The following is a 20,258-nucleotide window of genomic DNA, read 5'->3' on the forward strand; positions in this document are numbered from 1 at the left end:
TAGTCTGCCCAATACAGTAAAAAGCACATGCTTTGTCCCAAAAAACTCTTTTTATTTCAAAGGCTGTGAATTATGTTTATTCACAGCCCTTAATGAGTCACAAATAGTTTGTAAAGAGTCTGACAGAAGTCTGCCAAAGTCTTTCAGGATAAGGCTGATAAGCTCTCACCTTTATCTCCCTTGAAGCGCTGCCAAAGACCTAATTGGCAACTAGCTTGCAAGGCCACACGGGGCAAAGAGTCAAAGAGGAGCTTCAGAATTTAAACCGACCAGAACGAACTTCCGGCAAAGGCTCACTTCTCATTTATGTCCTATGGGAGTGACCAATCACCTCCAAGGCTTACTCCCGAGTCGTCCATTTTGTCTTAACTGTTCTTGCCTTCTGGCAGCTCTGCGCATGCGCACACTCGGAAGAGACTCCCACTGTTCTTCTGCCTCGCTGATGTCAGACTCCAGAGGCTCCGGAGGCAGCACATAACTCCCAGATGGCCTTGCCCTCCCACTCTGCCTCTGACACAGAGCCCTCGTCCAAGCCTTCCCCAGACTCCAGAACTGGCCCATGTTCCCCCCCACCTCCTCACTGTCTGACTCTGCTAACATCTCTGCAGGCCGCTGGCGACCACAACAGTAATGTACTTTTCCCAGAACATTACCTTCTGTTATTCTTTCTGTATCAGGAGAAGAGTTTCCCCAGATTATAGATCTGGAGAATCTCAAGCAATGAATCTATCACCTTCCGCCAATATATCTATCCATCCATCCTTCCCTCCCTCCTTTCTTTTAAGAATATTTTTAAGTATAGACTTTGGAAGAGCTTTTACACTTTGTGCTCGAGACAGAAGAAAATGAAAAATGAACTATGAGCTATGGGATTTTCTGATTAAATTAGTTTATAGAAATGGCTAGTATTTACTAAGTATGTAAAAGTAAAACGTTGAAGTTGTAACTTTACTTTGTTTTGTATTCTACTGTGCAAAAAAAAAGGTGGAAGTCGATCCTTTTTTTCTTTCCCTTTTTATTCTACGTTTTTTTCCTTTTCTTTCCCTTTCCCTATTTTTAGTTCAAATCATGATATTCTTAACTTTTTTTAAAAAAAGAAATGTCTTTACTTTGTCATACAAGGTGGTAAGGTCCGATCTCTTTAATTATACTATAGTTAATTAAAGGAATCATAACTGGCTAGACTTGCATCACACCCCAAGATCTGAATCATGGTTTGCAAACCATGGTTAGAATTTTAAATCAAAATCATGCAAACAATTGTTTTAGATAAATTTAGCTGCAGAAAAACTCAACTGAAAGTCACAGTGTTTCCGTTCAGTGTTACCATATTATTCTCTCTTCTTTTCACCCAACAGAACATCACTCCAAGTCCAGAAAGACCCTCACTTAAAGAGATCCCCCCCTCAATTTTTTATTGAAAGAAATATTTGCAATCTTTCCTATACTTCCAGGCCTCCTCACATCTTCCTTTTATTTGGTGGTGTTGTATTAGTTACATAAGAATAATCACAAATGAATATTCAACAGAGGAAACGATAAATGAACAACATGAACTGAATTAGAGAAAAACAGAGGAATTTATTCTGCTCGTGACAGTTAAGTATTTTTATTTATACGCCCCAATTTTGTTTTGCTATCAGTTTACTGAATACTGCCAAGAATGCAAGCCAAAATGCTGGAATCACCATTTACATCAAACTAAATTCTTTGCTACTGTTTATGAAACTGTTTTTGTACATTCTTCCATGGAGGAAGAGAGGAGGGGGAAAGTGGATTAAATGTCATATTACGAGACCCCACAGAAAGAGTCAATTCTCTCTCTCTCTCTCTCTCTTACTCTGTCTCTCTCTATCTCTCTCTGTGTTTGTCTCTCTCTGACTCTCTCTCTCTCTGTTTCTCCCCTTGTGTGTATGTGTCTGTCTGTCTTCTGTGTGTGTCTCTTTTGGTCTCTCTCTCTCACTCTGTGTGTCTTTCTCTGTGTCTCTGTGTGTCTCTCTCACTCTGTGTCTCTGTGTGTCTCTGTGTGTCTGTCTCTCTCTCTCTGTCTCTCTCTCTTTCTCTCTGTCTTTCTGTCTCTCTCTGTCTCTCACTCTGTCTCTGTGTGTCTCTGTGTGTTTGTCTCTCTCTGTCTCTTTCTCAGTCTCTCTCTCTATCTGTCTGTCTCTCTGTATGTATGTGTGTGTCTCTGTGTGTGTGTGTCTCTCTCTGTGTGTCTCTCTGTGTGTGCCTCTCTGTCTCTGTTTCTCTCTCTGTCTCCTGTCTGTCTGTCTGTCTGTCTGTCTGTCTGTCTGTCTGTCTATCTAATCTATCTATCTATCTATCTATCTATCTATCTATCTATCTATCTATCTATCTATCTATCTATCTATCTATCTATCTATCTATTTCTTGCTTCATTATTCAACAACGGCTAATGCCAGAGATTTGTTCACGAGCAGAGAAAAAGAACTCAACGCCCCACTTAAAACCGATCTTTACTTTCTTTAAAAAAAGGAGGATCAGCAGAAGAATTCTTTCAACTGCCAGGCTCAAATAAGGAAGCCACTTATACAATGACATTATCAGGTCTCTCTGTCATTTGATATCTGTTCAGACAATGAATCATACAGAACCTCCATTGACCTTCTTCAATGTGTCTAGATAAAAGGATGAAAATTAGAATCCATCTCCTTGCCAAGTGCCACCAGTTATAAATGTACTTTATAGGGCTCATTATCCAAACTAATGGACTAAGGGCGACATCCTTGAAATGGACTTACCAGCACTGACAAAGCCAGCAAGCAATAATTCAGGAAAGATATGTAAATTACAGTGTTTGCTATATTTTTTAATTATTATTGTGAAAAGATAAATTTACATTTGTCATTTCACTTGGAGGCCGGCGGCTCCTTTGGAAACACGCTCCAAATTGGGCTCGAAGCAAAACAGGGATGATGGTTTTTAAATGTAGATCACAAAACCCACACATACAAATTGAAACATTTTAAACCTTGCGGAAATGAAACTCCATAAGCAATAGCTATGTACCATAAAAAACTGAAAGTTTAAATTCAAAGGGGGAAAGGAAGCTAAAACAGGAAGGGAATGCACTATTCAGCACCCTCAAGGCAAAAGAAATAATAATAATAATAATTCCAAACAGGCAACAAATTAGATTGGCTTTTAGCTGCATTAGCAGAAATACAATTCTTGGTTTAATTAGGACTGACTATAGATGTAAACACTTTATTCCCCCACCCCCTTTCCCTCTCCTTGGCAGTATTTTAAGATGCAGATATCCACACTTCTGGGGACACCAGCCTTATCTGCAGTAATTGAGAATATAGTCTTGGAAGGACAAATGTTAAGTGTGGGGATAGCCAAGTTTATTAACCCAATGCCATCATTTGGTTCAATCTGAGGACCAGGAGACCTGCCAAATAGAAAGCTGCATGATACAAAGATGGGATATTTGTATCATCCAGAACATGGAGCTCTGCGGACCAGAAACAACTTCCCAACTTCCCTTCTGCTTGGGTAAATTAGTGCAAGGCAGGAAGGATGAGGACCACACGTTAAGTTCTAGTTAAGGTATTGCTCATGCCTATATAGAGGAACTGTCACTAGATAAAGAGTCAATGGAATTCAGGAAAGGTTGAACTTAGACTGCTTATCTATCTATCTATCTATCTATCTATCTATCTATCTATCTATCTATCTATCATTCATCTATCTATCTATCTATCTATCATTCATCTATCTATCTATCTATCTATCTATCTATCTATCTATCTATCTATCTATCTATCTATCTATCTAAAAATGGCTGTGTGTGTGTATGTTCCAGCATAATTCTGGAATGCCTCGAGCAATTTCAACCAAACTTGGTACACAGATGACTTACTCTCTGGAAACAAATACTGTGGGGTTAATACATCTCTTACGCCCCTCGGGCTGTGTGTTCTGTTAAGATGCAACCTGTTGTGCCTTATAATGGCTTCTACTGTTCTGTTGTAAAATGGCTTCTACTGTAAAGCACAGTGAAGTTACCATGGTAATGGCTTCACAGTACTCCACAAGGGGACTCCCTCTGGTAAGGGAGAAAATCCAACATTAGAAATTACGTTTGGTCCAGACATTTTCCCTCTATAAATAAATACCTGGGCAATGCCAGGTTATCAGCTAGTGGGAACATAAAGGACTCTAGGCTGATTGCTCTCTTGACTCCCTCCCCAGTCTGTGCCTGTCCTTCTCCTACACTTGGGGTTGCGTGGGAGTCTATGGGCAAAAGTCTGGAATCGTCAGTCATCCGATTTCCAACTTTCAAGATGTGATTGCTATAAATACATATGAAGAATCTGATGAATCAAAGCAACGGCATGTCTGGCTCCAAATTCTACCTCTGTACACTATCTCCCAAGTGCACAACGAGGACATAGGAGCTGTGACATCTTCATGCTCACATTCTAGAGAGCTCTGGAACTATTGAGGGAAGTCTAATCTTCAGTGGATTTTTCTAACCTTCCTTCTAAGGTCCGATGCTTGGCCATCACTACAACCTGACTCAAAGGAGGGAGGAGGAACAGACCAGGTGGTTCCGCCCCAGGCGACTCATGGAACCATTAAGGTTCCAGACGGAGCTTGGGGTCATTCCTGATACTTTCGCCCACAATCCGGTAGAGACTTTGGTTGCTGCTTGGCATTCGGCAGCATCAGAGGCCCTCGACCGGATTGCGCCACTACGGCCCCTCCAAGGCGGCGGATCCCGGAGACCCCCTTGGTTCACCGAGGAACTCCGGGAGATGAAGCGCCGGAGGAGATGCCTAGAGCACCGATGGAGGTCCAATAAGTCCGAATCCAACCGAGCAATGGTAACCACCTGCACCAAGGAATACACCAGAGCACTTAGGGCAGCGAAAAGATCCCATATAGCCACCTTGGTTGCGTCCGCTGAGTCCCGCCCAGCCGCCCTGTTTAAGATAACCCGCTCCCTATTAAATAAAAGGGAAGCGGGGGAACCCTTGCAGGGCAGAGCTGAGGATTATGCCCAATTCTTAGCGGACAAAATTGCTCGGTTTCGGTCGGACTTGGACTCCATCCCTGCAGTTCCAGCCGAGGCACAAGAGGATCAGACGGAACATCTCTGGGTTGAGTTTCAGGATGTTACCCCCGGGGATGTGGACAAGGCCATGAGGGCTGTGAGTGCCTCCACTTGCGTACTGGACCCGTGTCCCTCATGGCTGGTTACCAGCAGCAGTGAGGTGACACGAGGCTGGATCCAGGCGGTCGTGACCGCCTCTCTCCGGGAGGGGAACTTCCCTGCCGCACTGAAAGCGGCGGTGGTGAGACCCCTCCTAAAGAAGCCATCTTTGGATCCAGCTGTTCTTAATAACTATCGTCCAGTCTCCAACCTTCCCTTCCTCGGGAAGGTTGTTGAGAAGGTGGTGGCCTTTCAGCTCCAGCGGTCCTTGGAGGAAGCAAACTATCTTGACCCCTTCCAGTCAGGCTTCAGACCCGGTTACAGCACAGAAACTGCTTTGGTCGCATTGACCGATGATCTTTGGAGAGCCAGAGATGGAGGATTTTCCTCCATCCTGGTTCTCCTTGACCTCTCAGCGGCTTTCGATACCATCGACCATGGTATCCTTCTGCGACGACTGCGGGAGGTGGGAGTGGGAGGCACCGTACTGCGGTGGTTCTCTTCCTACCTCTCGGACAGGTCGCAGTCGGTGTTAGTGGGGGGGCAGAGATCGTCCCCTAGGCCCCTAACATATGGGGTGCCTCAGGGCTCGGTCTTATCCCCCCTACTATTCAACATCTACATGAAACCGCTGGGAGAGATCATCCGCAGGCACGGGATCAGATACCATCAATATGCGGACGATACTCAACTGTATCTGTCCGCCCCGTGCCAACTCAATGAAGCGGCAGACGTGATGAACCGAGGCCTGGAGGCTGTTATGGACTGGATGCGGGCTAACAAGCTTGTGCTCAACCCAGAAAAGACCGAGTGGCTGCTGTGTTTCCCTCCCAAAGATTCCACCAATATTCCATCTCTCAGGCTGGGGGGTCAAATTCTATACCCCTCAGAGAGGGTTCGCAACTTGGGAGTCCTCCTAGATCCACAGCTATCGTTTGACCACCATCTAACGGCTGTGGCTAGGGGGGCATTCGCCCAGGTTCGCCTGGTGCGCCAGTTGCGACCCTACCTGAATCGGGAGGCACTCACAACAGTCACTCGGGCCCTTGTGACCTCTAGGCTGGAATACTGCAATGTGCTCTACATGGGGCTGCCCTTGAAGAGCATCCGGCGTCTTCAGCTGGTACAGAACGCGGCCGCGCGAGCGATTGTGGGTGCACCGCGGTTCACCCACATAACACCTATCCTCCGCGAGCTGCGCTGGCTACCTGTCGATTTCCGGATGCGCTTCAAGGTGCTATTAGTCACCCATAAAGCCCTGCATGGTAGTGGATCTGGATACTTGAGAGACCGCCTTCTGCCAATTACCTCCCTGCGACCAATTAGATCACACAGATTGGGCCTCCTCCGTATTCCATCGGCCAGCCAGTGTCGGCTGGCAACCACAAGGAGGAGGGCCTACTCAGTAGTAGCCCCGACCCTTTGGAACGAACTCCCCGTGGAGATTCGTACCCTCACCACCGTCCAGGCCTTCCGCACAGCCTTGAAGAACTGGCTAGCCCGTCAGGCCTGGGGACAGAGATAGTTGCCCCTCCCGAATGATGAATGCATGTTGCCTATTGTTTTTATTACATGTGTCTATGTTTATTGTTTGCATTTCCCCCTCCCTGATTTTATGTGAGCCGCCCTGAGTCCCCTCAGGGAAAAGGGCGGCCTACAAATGTCAATAAAATCAAATCAAATCAAAATCAAAGCAAAAATGGGACTTATTTTATTTTTGGATTAGTGTTGTGAATTTAGACACTTTATGAATGGAATGGATTGGGATGGAATGGAATAGAATTGGAAATGGAAATAGAAAAACAGCATTGGAAGGCACCTTGGAGGTCTTCTAGTCCAGTCCCCTGCTTGAGCAGAAGACCCTATACCAGTGATGGCTAACCTTTTTGTCGTTGTGTGCTGAAAGCGCGCCTGCACATCCATAATGCAACGTGTGTGTGACCCCCCTCCCGTGTGCGTCCTGCCCCCCACCATGTGGGCACACGCAACCCCGTACATGGATGTTGTGACCCCCACGTATGCACATGCATCCCTGCACTTGCATGGCACGAGCCCCAAAACCAGCTGGTTGGCAGGAGGTGCACGCCCATGCATGGTCGAGCTGAGCTGGGGCGACAGCTCGCATGCCCGCAGAGGGCTCTGTGTCGCCCCCATGGCATGCGTGAGATCAATTCACCATCACGGCCCTATATTATGCCAGACAAATGTCTGTCCAATCTCTTCTTTAAAATCTCCAATGATGGAGCACCCACACCTTCTGGAGGCAAACCGTTGCATGGATTACCGTATTTTTCAGAGTATAAGACACACCTGTTTCCCTCAAAAAAGAGGCTGAAAATCTGGAGGGTCTTATATAGCACTTTTTTGCCACCCAAAACCCCGCACCCTTCACCAAAATGGCCTTGCAGAGCCTGTATGAGGCTTTTAGAGAACTCCTGAGGGCTGGGGAGGGTAGAAATGAGTGAAAAATGGGCCGTTGTTTGCTCAATTCCCCCCCCCCCAGGAGCACTCTATAAGCTTCCTAAAGGCTATCCATACCATTTTTTAAATGAAAAATGGGGCCGTTTTTGTAAAAAACGGGCCGTTTTTTGCTCAATTTACCCCCCCCCCCCCCGGAGCACTCTGCAAGCTCCCTAAGCTATACATTCCTTTTGGGGGGGGAATGGGGCCATTTTTGGGAGGTTTGCAGAGTGCAAAACCTTTCCCCCCTCTCTTCAAAACCTTGCTGCGTCTTATATTCTGGTGCGTCTTATACTTCTAAAAAATACGGTAATTGTTCTCACTGTCAGGAATTCCTTCTTATTTCTAAGTTGGATCTCTCCTTCATAAGCTTTCATCTGTTGCTTCCAGCTCTGCCTTCCGGTGCTTTGCAATATATTTACTATAGCTTAGATGGTTATGGTTAAGCAAAACATTGTATTCGCATAATATATGAATTCAGTCCGGCTCTGATGGTGCCAAATTTAACATGTTGACTATATTATGTAGGAGGAAGCTCTTGGGCGTTATCTTTTCTGAATCCTCCCTTCAACTTAAATGTATTATCCCAGATTTTGGTGATGTAATGGAGCGTGTATAATTGTATAAGTCTATATTATATCTTCCCTTAGCTCCTCTTTTTCCTAAGCTGAGTTGCTCCAAATTTCACATTTCCTTCAAAGAGAATTGCCTTAGCTTCTTAATCATTCCATCCCCCTTTTTAAAAACTCTACAACACCCACTTTTCCGCAGAAATGCGGAGATTAGATTAGAACAAAGCAACAGGGGGGGAAATGGCATTTTAAACTCAGCATTAAATTTATCTTTACGACAACAATATGGGCTGGCATACCTTGTTTTTCATCAATTACCTATAGAAACCTATTCCCCCCCCCCCCAAGTAGGCTCATCCCAAACTTATCTGATTATCATTAGAGGTGGAGGAAAAAACCCTTAAAAAGATAAAGCCTCTTGAAGCAAGTTTGACTTTCAGCTATTTCACCGGCACATCTGTACAATTTTCATGGAAACAGTCTGGAAGTGATTTGCCATTTTGCTGCAAATCTCATCTTCTCATTCTGGGGAACTATAATCCATCCAAACGGACATGCGCGCTGCGCACACATGCGCACCCACCAACCTGTGATGCTCCAGCTGCTCGGTGGAGCATGGCGCAGGTGCCGTATGCTGCGCACACATGCGCAAATGGCCTGGTTAGCTCAAATAAAGGTAAGGAACAAGGGGAGGTGGGCCCTCCAAAGCACTGTTCCGGTACGGTGGCTGCTGCTCCCAGCAGCCACCGGTACACTTATAATGGGGCGTGCCGCCCGGAACCCACCACTGCTCCCCTACCAGGAGTCTCCATACGGTGTGTTTTGAATGCGAGGTAAGTGCAGGGCCCATACGGAGGCTCGGGGAGGAGAAAAATGGGCCTTCCGGAAGGCTGGGAAGGGCCCGGTCTTAGTTCTATACCTAGAAACCAGAAAGGTAAATTAGCCATAGAGTCATTCCCTGTCTTGTTTATTATATGACTGGGTGATAATCCGGCGTTTCCCGGGTATTTATTTATAGGGGGGAAATGTAATTTCGGACCAAACGTAATTTCTAACGTTGGACTTTCCCCCTTATCAGAAGGAGCCCCCTTGTGAAGTGTTGTGAAGCCATTACCATGGCAACTCCGCTGCGCTGTACAGTAGAATACATTATACGGCAGTACAGTAGAAACCATTTTAAGGCACAACAGGCTATATCGTAACAGAACACACATCAAGGGGTGTTAGGGGTGTCTTACACCCACAGTATTTGCTTCCAGAGAGTAAGTCATCTGTGTACCAAGTTTGGTTGAAGAGCCAAGGTGGTGCAGTGGTTAAATGCAGCACTGCAGGCTACTGCTAGATCAGCAGGTCAGCGGTTCAAATCTCACCGGCTCAGGGTTGACTCAGCCTTCCATCCTTCCGAGGTGGGTAAAATGAGGACCCAGATTGTTGGGGGCAATATGCTGACTCTCTGTAAACCGCTTAGAGAGGCCTGAAAGGCCTATGAAGCGGTATATAAGTCTACTGCTATTGCTATATTGCTATATTGCTCGAGGCGTTCCAGAGTTATGCTGGAACATACACACACAGCCATTTATATAGATAGATAAATATTTAAATAACTCAAATTCTGGTTAAGGCACTATAATATAATATCACAACATTTAACCACCCTATGCTTTAGTACACTGAACAAGCTGGTCACATTTTGTGCTTTGCACCATCCCACTGGTATAAATTTTGCAGCCCCCAAACATCCGTTGATTTGGTTCCAACTTTACAAAAAAAAAAGTTGCTCAAAAGTCCCAATACTGGTGGAAAAATAATTCATTCTAGGCTAAGAGGGCAGCGTGGTTTATGACAACAATCTACCTAAAAACTCATTAAAGCTTTTTTCTCTTAGAGTGACATGCATTATCAGCAGAGATTAATCTGATGAATCTTTAGGTGAGCTTCATTTTTAAAAAAATGCAATAACAGAGGGCTTTGTTGTCATCTGATGAAAATCAATTAGAGTAGGTAAGGCCACAAGGAAAACTAACATCACTCATCACCAAACCCCTGGCAACTGAAAATGATCTGTCTTCCAAGCTTGGGTGATCAGGAGGCTGCAGTAATATCAGAGGGAAATTAATTTAGTTTCTTTATTCTAAACCCACTTTCCCAGTTCTGGAGGACCTATACACAAATTATTTTTAATCAAGGTTGATGTGTTATTAATACCAAGGAAGATCTTTGAAGAATCGTTTTTTTTAAAAAAGAAGACCCTGGCATTTTTCATCTCGTAGTTGCATTTATGTAAGAGAGAGAGAGAGAGAAGGTTACCTCGCTCAAGACTTACCTTCTAAGTTCTTTGTCTAACACAAGACACTTTATGGCGTGCCGGAGGCAATAGATCCCACCGAATACTGCACACATCCTAAAGAAACGTCAGAAATCAAGAAAACAAGGCATCAGGTTTAGAGCCCTTTAGGGCTATTTTCTTTTTTTTAAAACAAAAACGTTCAATTTATTTAAATTGATCCATGAAATAGGAAGAATTGCAACCTCCAATAAATTGTTAATTTAATACAAATATTTTAGGAATAAATCACCCAGGCACAGTTGCATATCATGTAAGGGGAAATCAAGGTAGAAATTGAGCTAATAATAATCTTGGTTTAGAGCTGGCTTGCCATCCTGACCTATTTGGGTCAATTTAACAGTAAGTGTGGACTTACTGTTCACACTTATATATATAACACTGTTATATATATAAGTATATATATAAGTACTGTTCACACTTATATATATAACAGGATGCGGTGGCTCAGTGGCTAAGACACTGAGCTTGTCGATCGGAAAGGTTGGCAGTTCAGCGGTTCGAATCCCTAGCACCGAACAACGGAGTGAGCTCCCGTTATTTGTCCCAGCTTCTGCCAACCTAGCAGTTCAAAAGCGTGTAAAATGGAAGTAGACAAATAGGAACCACCTTTGGTGGCTTACTGGATAAATCTGATTCCACACAATGTGGCTATCAACCACATATACTATATTTCCAAAAGTATTCGCTCACAACTGAATTTGATTAGTTGGATGGGTAAGCGAATACTTTTGGCAATATAGTGAAGCCAAACAAGGCTATCAGATTACTCTGAGAGCTGCCCATGAGCTTCCTTGGGTGCAAATGAGGTAGAGGATGGCATTTTGTGTCACGACCACATGGTGCAAAGGCTTTGACTTACATATTTGTGCCCAAAATCGTTAACGGTTATGGTATTGATAATGTCCTAACATAGAGATCGGCAACCTTAAACACTCAAAGAGCCATAAAGGTCATAACAGGAAGCCCCTGGTTCAATTCTGGAGCTGACCGGAAGTCCGGTTCCCCCACCATAGAGTCTCCTCCTAGCATGGAGTGTTTTTTCCTCTGCCGACTGGAAGTCTGGCTCCCCACAACCACCATAGAGTCTCCACCTAGCACAGCATCCTTTTTCCTCTGTCTATCCTAACCAAAAGCCCTATCAATTGTGGAGCCGACTGGTGACAGGGAGCCGCAGGAGAGGGATGAAAGAAAGCCGCGGCTTGCCAACTCCTGTCTTAACACCTCGAGATTTGTTACAAACATCAACAGAACACAGGTACAAATGTCTGTATTTAAGTAACGGTTACTAGTGGCTTCATATTAAAAGAAGCACCAGGGTGATTTCTGTTTTTAAAATCTGGTGGCTCCACCCCTGCCATCATTGCCGTTTCACTTCCTACTGCCAAAAATCCACCGACTTACTGGTCTGCTCTTAAAAATAGCCTCTTTCAATTAGAGATTGTCATCCCAGATCCCTGGCTGGAAAACAACAATCAAGATCAAGTGACAAATACAATACAATAGCAGAGTTGGAAGGGACCTTGGAGGTCTTCTAGTCCAACCCCCTGCCTAGCCAGGAAACCCTATACCGTTTCAGACAAATGGCTATCTAACATCTTTAAAACTGTTAAAATGTTGGAGCATTCACAACTTCTGGAGGCAACTTCTGTTCCACTGATTAATTGTTCTAACTGTCAGGAAATTTCTCCTTGGTTCTAAGTTGTTTCTCTCCTTGATTAGTTTGCACCCATTGCTTCTTGTTCTACCCTCAGGTGCTTTGGAGAATAGTTTGACTCCCTCTTCTTTGTGGCAACCCCTGAGATATTGGAACACTGCTATCATGTCTCCCCTAGTCCTTCTTTCTATTAAACTAGACCTACCCAATTTTAGCAACTGTTCTTCGTATGTTTTAGCCTCCAGTACCCTAATCCTCTTTGTTGCTCTTCTCTGCACTCTTTCTAGAGTCTCCACATCTTTTTTACATCGTGGTGACCAAAACTGGATGCAGTATTCCAAGTGTGGCCTTACCAAGGCATTATAAAGTGATATTAACCCTTCACGTGATCTTGATTCTCTCCCTCTGTTTATGCAGCCTAGAACTGTGTTGGCTTTTTTGGCAGCTGCTGCACATGGCTGGCTCATATTTAAATGGTTGTCCACTAGGACTCCAAGATCCTTCTCACAGTTACTACTGTCAAGCAAGGTATCATCTATATTACACCTGTGCATTTCGGGGTTTTTTGGCAAATGATGTGGCAGATGTTGAAACAATGCCTTTGTGCCTTCAATATAGGTCCCTCTCTCAATTAAAAGAAAGGTCGCCCAGTGCAAAACTGTAACGTTCCCGTGGTTCGCCCATGAGGCCAATGTTGAGAAAAGACAAGACACGAACTTTCTCGGGATGGAGCGACCCAGATTGGGGGTCTGAGAGCCCCTTTTATTGAGATAGGACAAAGGCAGGAGGAGCAATAGCATGTGAGTAAAAACAGCCTGTAAAAGTACAATTTCTAATCTACTGCTCAGTCTATATATGGTCAAATCCTGGACGTCAATGGTAGGGCACATCTCAGAATGTTATGTTATGCACTATCAGGATGTTATGGTGTTCTAGGAGTTTGTTTTCTCCTGTGTGATTCAGCGTGGCTCTGCATGCCCTAGTATGAACTAGGCCATGGGGGACACACACCTACACAAGGAACTATATTACAACACAAAACCAGAGTGACTTAGCAGCTTAAAAACAAAGAGAGGGAAATACTACCAAAGGCAGCACCGAATGAAAAGGTTGGATCTTTTTTTGTCTATAAAATATGAAAAAAAAATATGTCTTTCCAAAAGAGAAATAATCAGATGTGTTTCTCCCAATTAATAGGAGGCAGAGTTTTTTTGGCAACCCAGCAGAGGAAACTAAACGTTTGTTTGTTGGAGAAACGTCTACTGAAAACAATAAAACAGCGAGCAACATGCAGCAACTCACAATGACAGCAAAAGCACTTAGTAATTTCCACCACCCCCTCCAGTTAAATCACTACTTTTTCTTTTCTTTTTTCCCCTCCTGCCACATCCAGCTGAATCAACAAGTTGAAAAGCTGAGCCGCCAGGATTATTTTCATAGTTGGAGGATAGGAGGTGAAATATGGCATTAATAAAGGTAAAGCACATATGTGCTAGTCGTTCCTGACTCTAGGGGGCAGTGCTCAACTCTGTTTCAAAGCCGAAGAGCCAGCGCTATCCAAAGACGTCTCCATGGTCATGTGGCCGGCATGACTAAATGCCGAAGGTCAACAGAATGCTACTTCCTTTTTTTCTACTTGCATTTTTTACATGCTTTCGAACTACTAGGTTGGCAAAAGCTGGGACAAGTCACGGGAGCTCACTCCATTACGCAGCGCTAAGGATTTGAACCGCCAACCTTTCTGATCGACAAGCTCAGCATCTTAGCCACCGAGCCACCGCATCCCTATGGCATTAATAGACAGTTTTTAAAAAGAAATCAGAAAAGTTGAAATCTGTTGTGACAACCAACCCCATTATCATATCCATGTTTATTTCCCCCCACCCTTCCTTTATTTAAAATACACCAAACTCAAGAGGCTGGTTTGGCTGGGCCCCAAGCACAAAGTACTTCAGTATTACTATTAACCCTAAATAGACATTTAAACTGATATTCTTCTAATTAATTGGCTACTGTCTCTGCCAATAATTCCACCTCTGCTGAAAGATCACGCCTGCTCTGTACTCCGCTTCAACTCTGCCCTGCTGACATCAAACCACATTACAGCTAAATTAACAGTTGTGAAAATTTTTGCCCTGCTAGTCACCGCTCTGCTCCCCCCTGCCCCCCCTCCTCCCCAGCCTTCAAATGCCATTTCAGTTTCTATCGCGGCAGGGGGGAAAAAGGAAGGGGAAAAAATCAGCCGCTGCAATTTCTAATACAACAGCACAACAATGGGGCCCATTAATAGCCAAACTTCTGACAGCGCCGTTCCCCGTGATTTATGAGTTTGTATATAATTTGATTATTCTATTAATTCTACTGATTACTGCTAGAGCTAATCCAGTGAAGGTCACTCCCTAAAATAAATCTTCATTACTCTTCCGCAGAAAATAACTGCCTCTAACGGGTTGTTTTCTTTAATTAAAACATGAATGTTACAAGAGGCTTCGGGCTTGGCGTGTCTGGTGCCGGGCGGGAGGCTGACAAGCCCCGGAGAGCCTCTTGGATCAGAACATTGGGAAGAAGGCAATAAAAACAATTCAAATGCATCTTTATCAGATGCTGTCAAGGTACTGTGTTTTCCCCCCAAAACTACGACCTTCCCCCAAAAGTAAGTCCTAACTTGGATAACCATTTGTCTGAAGTGGTGTAGGGTTTCCTGCAGGGGGTTCAACTAGAAGACCATCAAGGTCCCTTCCAACTCTGATAATTTATTCTATTCTATTTTATTCTATTCTTTAATTCTAATATCTATTCTATTCTTTCATTCTAATATCTATTCTATCCTATCCGATCCTTTCATTCTAATATCTATTCTATTCTTTCATTATATCTATTCTATTCTTTTATATTCTTTCATTTTAATATCTACTCTATTCTATTCTTTCATTCTAATATCTAATCTATTCTATTCCATTCTTTCATTTTAATATCTATTCTATTTTATTCTATTCTATTCTTTCATCCTAATATCTCTTCTATTCTTTCATTCTATCTATTCTATTCTTTTATATTCTTTCATTCTAATGTCTATTCTATTCTATTCTTTAATTCTAATATCTATTCTATTCTATTCCTTTCCATTCTTTCATTCTAATATCTATTGTATTTTATTCTATTCTATTCTTTCATTCTAATATCTCTTCTATTCTATTCTTTTATATTCTTTCATTCTAATATCTATTCTATTCTATTCCATTCTTTCATTCTATCTATTCTATTTTATTCTATTCTATTCTTTCATTCTAATATCTATTCTATTCTTTTATATTCTTTCATTCTAATATCTATTCTATTCTTTCATTCTAATATCTATTCTATTCCTTTCCATTCTTTCATTCTAATATCTATTCTATTCTATTCTTTCATTCTAATATCTATTCTTTTATTCTATTCTATTCCATTCTTTCATTCTAGTATCTATTCTATTCTATTTCTATTCTATTCTTTCATTCTAATATCTATTCTATTTTATTCTATTCCATTCCATTCTTTCATTCTAATATCTATTCTATTCTATTTCTATTCTTTCATTCTAATATCTATTCTATTCTACTCTTTTATATTCTTTCATTCTAATATCTATCCTATTCCATTCTTTCATTCTAATTTCTATCCTATCCTATTCCATTCCATTCCATTCCATTCTATCTTGAGTTTTACACCTGTGCCAATATAAGTGTTAACCCCAAAATAAAGCCTTAATAAGACACCGCCCCCTCTAGGGTAAAAATTAAGCTAGGATGAGGATGGAGGGGTGAAGCTGCCCTACTATTTACCTTTGGGCAGTTGCAGCCAGGCCTCACACACCCCGACACCAGCCTTGCATTGAAAAATGTAACTCCTAACTGTTTTTCACAGTTACCACCTCATGGTCATGGGATCAAAATTCAGACCAACTCCTATTTATGACGGTTGCAGTGTCCCGGGGCCATGGGATCAGCCTTTTGCGACCTTCTGACAAGCAAAGTCAATGGGGAAGCCCGATTCACTTAACAACTGTGTTACTAACTTAACAACTGCAGTGATTCATTTAACAACTGTGGCAAGGAAGGTCATACAATGAGGCAAAACTCACTTTAGTAACAGAAATTCTCGCCTCAACTGTGGTCGTAAGTTGAGCACTACCTGTATATCTAATAAGTAAAATCAGGCTAAAATATAATAACTCTTCAAGTTGGATGGGAGATAGACCTGGTTCATGCTTATTCTAGTCCCAGCCCTTAGCAAGAGCCCTTAGACTTATATACCGCTTCACAGTGCTTTACAGCCGTTTCTAAGCAGTTTACAGATCAGCATATCACTCCCAACAATCTGGGTCCTCATTTTACTGACTTTGGAAAGCTAGAATGCTGGGTCAACCTTGAGCCGGTCAGGACTGAACTCCTGGCAATGGGCAGAACTATCCTGCAATACTGCATTCTAACCACAGGGAGGGAAGGAAGGTGAGACAAGGGAGGCAAGGAGGGAGGGAAGGAAGGAGAGACAAGGGAGGCAAGGAGGGAAGGAAGGAGAGACAAGGAGGGAGGGAAGGAAGGAAGGAGAGACAAGGGAGGCAAGGAGGGAAGGAAGGAGAGACAAGGGAGGTAGGGAGGGATGGAAGGAAGGAGAGGCAAGGAGGGAGGGAGGGAGGGAAGGAAGGAAGGAGAGACAAGGGAGGCAAGGAGGGAAGGAAGGAGAGACAAGGGAGGTAGGGAGGGATGGAAGGAAGGAGAGGCAAGGAGGGAGGGAGGGAAGGAAGGAGAGACAAGGGAGGCAAGGAGGGAAGGAAGGAGAGACAAGGAGGGAGGGAAGGAAGGAAGGAGAGACAAGGGAGGCAAGGAGGGAAGGAAGGAGAGACAAGGAGGGAGGGAAGGAAGGAAGGAGAGACAAGGGAGGTAGGGAGGGATGGAAGGAAGGAGAGGCAAGGAGGGAGGGAGGGAAGGAAGGAGAGACAAGGGAGGCAAGGAGGGAAGGAAGGAGAGACAAGGAGGGAAGGAAGGAAGGAGAGACAAGGGAGGCAAGGAGGGAAGGAAGGAGAGACAAGGGAGGTAGGGAGGGATGGAAGGAAGGAGAGGCAAGGAGGGAGGGAGGGAGGGAAGGAAGGAGAGACTAGGGAGGCAAGGAGGGAAGGAAGGAGAGACAAGGGAGGCAAGGAGGGAAGGAAGGAGAAACAAGGAAGAAGGGAAGGAAGGTGAGGGAAGGAAGGAAGGAAGGAAGGAAGGAAGGAAGGAAGGAAGGAAGGAAGGAAGGAAGGAGAGACAAAGAAGGAGGGAAGGGAGGAGAGACAAGGGAGGCAGGGAGGGAGGGAGGCAATATCACTTAGACCTTTATACTCCTTCACAGTGCTTTACAGCCCACTCTAAGCGGTTTACTGTTGCCCCCAACAGTAAACAGTGGGTCCTTATTTTACCGACCTCGGAAGGATGGAAGGCTGAGTCAACCTTGAGCCTCATCTTATTGTTTTGCTTAGCTGAAGGAGAAAGGGATGTATGGCTTCATAAACGACACTAACTTCTCCAACATAGTTTACCAAATAAGGTGATTCTTTGGCTTAATGTGTTGTGTGAATGCTCCCAAAGACTACGCCATGCTGGCTTTCTTAGCCATCCACTGTCCTAGGAGGAACCTGAGCAGAATTGTTCCTCCAGAAGCACCTGAGTATCTGATCTGATTGGGTGTTAGAGAATATTTTTTAAAAAAAACACCAAAAAATCAAGAGATCCCTCGACCAGGAGTTGGATTTAATCATCTTGTCTATCTTAAACACAGGAACTTACAACCGCAATTGAGCTCAAAATTTCCGTTGCTAAACGTTTATTAACTATGTTGCGTATCATTTTACGACCATTCTTGCCCATTGGTTAAGTGAATCACTGCCGTTGTTAAGTTAGAAACATGGTTGCTAAGTGAATTTAGGTTTGGCTTGTTAGAAGGTCGCAAAAGGAAGTCACATGACCCTGCGGGCATTGCCACACTCATAAACGTGAGCCAACTGCCCAGCGTCTGAATTTTGATCGCCACGGGGATGTGGCCCCAGTCGTAAGTGTGAAAAACGGTCATAAGTCACTTTTTTCAGGGCTGTTGTAACGTCGAAAAAGTCACTAAGCAAACTTGTGTAAGTTGAGGACAGCAACTGACTATTTAACAACAACAACAAAATCTCCCAAGTATTCTGAATGGTATTTCCCGAGAAACTGTTTCCTCCAAACGGATTGTGAAGGGGAACTCTCACAAAGGCCTTTGTGTGCTTAGGAGGCATGTTTCAACACAAAGGTTATTTTCAAATTAAAAGGCCTGTCCTGTCAAAACTTGAGAAATAATGCGGGCAAGGACAACAAAAGCATTCCATAGCTTTATTAACGACAGCGCTCACTGATCTGTGAATAACCGAGAGAGAAAAAAGGGAAGATTATTGAGTTACTTTACCAATCTATCCATCCATCACTGGACAGCAGGTCTCGGACGTGATGGATTGTCTCACTTCACTGATATTTGTCCCAAAGTAAGATTCGAAGGAAGGAAGGAAGAAAGGAAGGAGGCAGAAAGGGAGGGAAGGAAGAAAAGAAGGAGGGACGGAGGGGAAGAGGGAGTGGGGAGGGAAGGACGGAAGAAGGGAGGGAGGGAGGAAGGAAGGAAGAAGGCAGAAAGGAAGGAAGAAAAGAAGGAGGGACGGAGGGGAACAGGGAATGGGGCGGGAGGGAGGGAGGGACGGAAGAAGGGAGGGAGAGAGGAGGGAAGGGAGGAGGCAGAAAGGGAGGGAAGGAAGAAAAGAAGGAGGGAGGGCAGGGAAGAGGGAGTGGGGAGGGAGGGAAGGAAGGAAGGACAGAAGAAGGGAGGGAGAGAGGAAGGAAGGAGGCAGAAAGGGAGGGAAGGAAGAAAAGGAGGAAAGGAGGGGAAGAGAGAGTGGGGAAGGGAAGGACAGAAGAAGGGAGGGAGAGAGGAAGGAAGGAAAAGAAGGAGACAAGCAGAGAGGGAAGGAAGGAAAAGAAGGAAGGAGGGAGGGGAAGAGGAAGTGGGGAGGGAGGGAGGTAAGGAAGGAAGGAAGGAGATAGGCAGAGAGGGAGGGAAGGAAGGAAGAAAAGGAGGGAGTGGGTGGAAGAGGGAAGGAAGAAACACACTCCTCCACCAAACACTAGTGTGGCCATGCTTTTCATACTTTAACACACATCCTGAGAATGCAAAACTCACTCCAGAAAGAGATTCAACCAAAACAATTTCATTGCTATGGTTAAAAGTTCTGCTACCAATAATAATAATAAAAAAAAATTGAAATAGATGCAAAGTCTAAAAAAAAAAAGGAAATGAACTAACTGCATAGAGGTGGTTCTCGATTTACGACAGCAATGGAGCGAGAAATTTGTTAAGTGTTAAGCAAATTTTGCCCATTTTACTGTGACGTACAACCAGCCCATGCACTTAACATCTGTCACAAACACGTGACGTGATCAAAATTAGGGTGTGTGGCAACCAGAGGCTCCTCTCCAGGCTGTGGTTATAAGTGGAGGACCCCTGTAGTGGTGATTTCAGAAGCTGCTTTGAATTCAGTTTCTTCCATTTTGCGTTGATATCCTAGTCCAGTGATGGTGAACCTTTTGGGCACCGAGAGCCGAAAAGGAAGCGCACACATGCGGGTGGGCGGTGCAATGAGTCCCAAAAAGGGAGCACTTCACCAACAGGGAAATCCAAGTGCTGAAAAAGGAGCGCTTCACCCATGCGTGTTTGTCTGGGCCGCGACCAGGAAGAGGAGCATGCGCGTGCCAGAAAACGAACTTCCAGTTTCCGGCACGCATGCCAGTCTTCCGCTTACTGCTGCGCATGCCCATGCACACTCAAGCCAGAAAATGGAAAACCAGTTCTTCCGGTTTCCAGCACTGCCGCACGCACAGATGCCAGCTGATCGTGCCCGCCAGAAACCCAGAAAAGGAACGGGCGATGCTGGGCATGCCAGGCAACATGGCTCCGTGTGCCACTTTGGGCACGCATGCCACAGGTTTGTCATCATGGTCCTAGCCGCTCATT

The 20,258-nt window shown here is 44.2% G+C and overlaps 1 protein-coding gene across 1 annotated transcript in view; it reads right to left on the reverse strand.

The window, feature by feature from the left end:
- Positions 1-20,258, reverse strand: part of CHM (CHM Rab escort protein) — a 75,394-nt gene that overhangs the window by 17,136 nt on the left and 38,000 nt on the right. Inside the window, exon 9 of the mRNA XM_032228159.1 lies at positions 10,538-10,615. Coding sequence (XP_032084050.1) covers positions 10,538-10,615 — 78 coding nt within the window. The remainder of the gene's footprint in view (positions 1-10,537; positions 10,616-20,258) is intronic.

This window comes from Thamnophis elegans, chromosome 12 (assembly GCF_009769535.1).
Source record: "Thamnophis elegans isolate rThaEle1 chromosome 12, rThaEle1.pri, whole genome shotgun sequence".
NCBI lineage: Eukaryota > Metazoa > Chordata > Lepidosauria > Squamata > Colubridae > Thamnophis > Thamnophis elegans.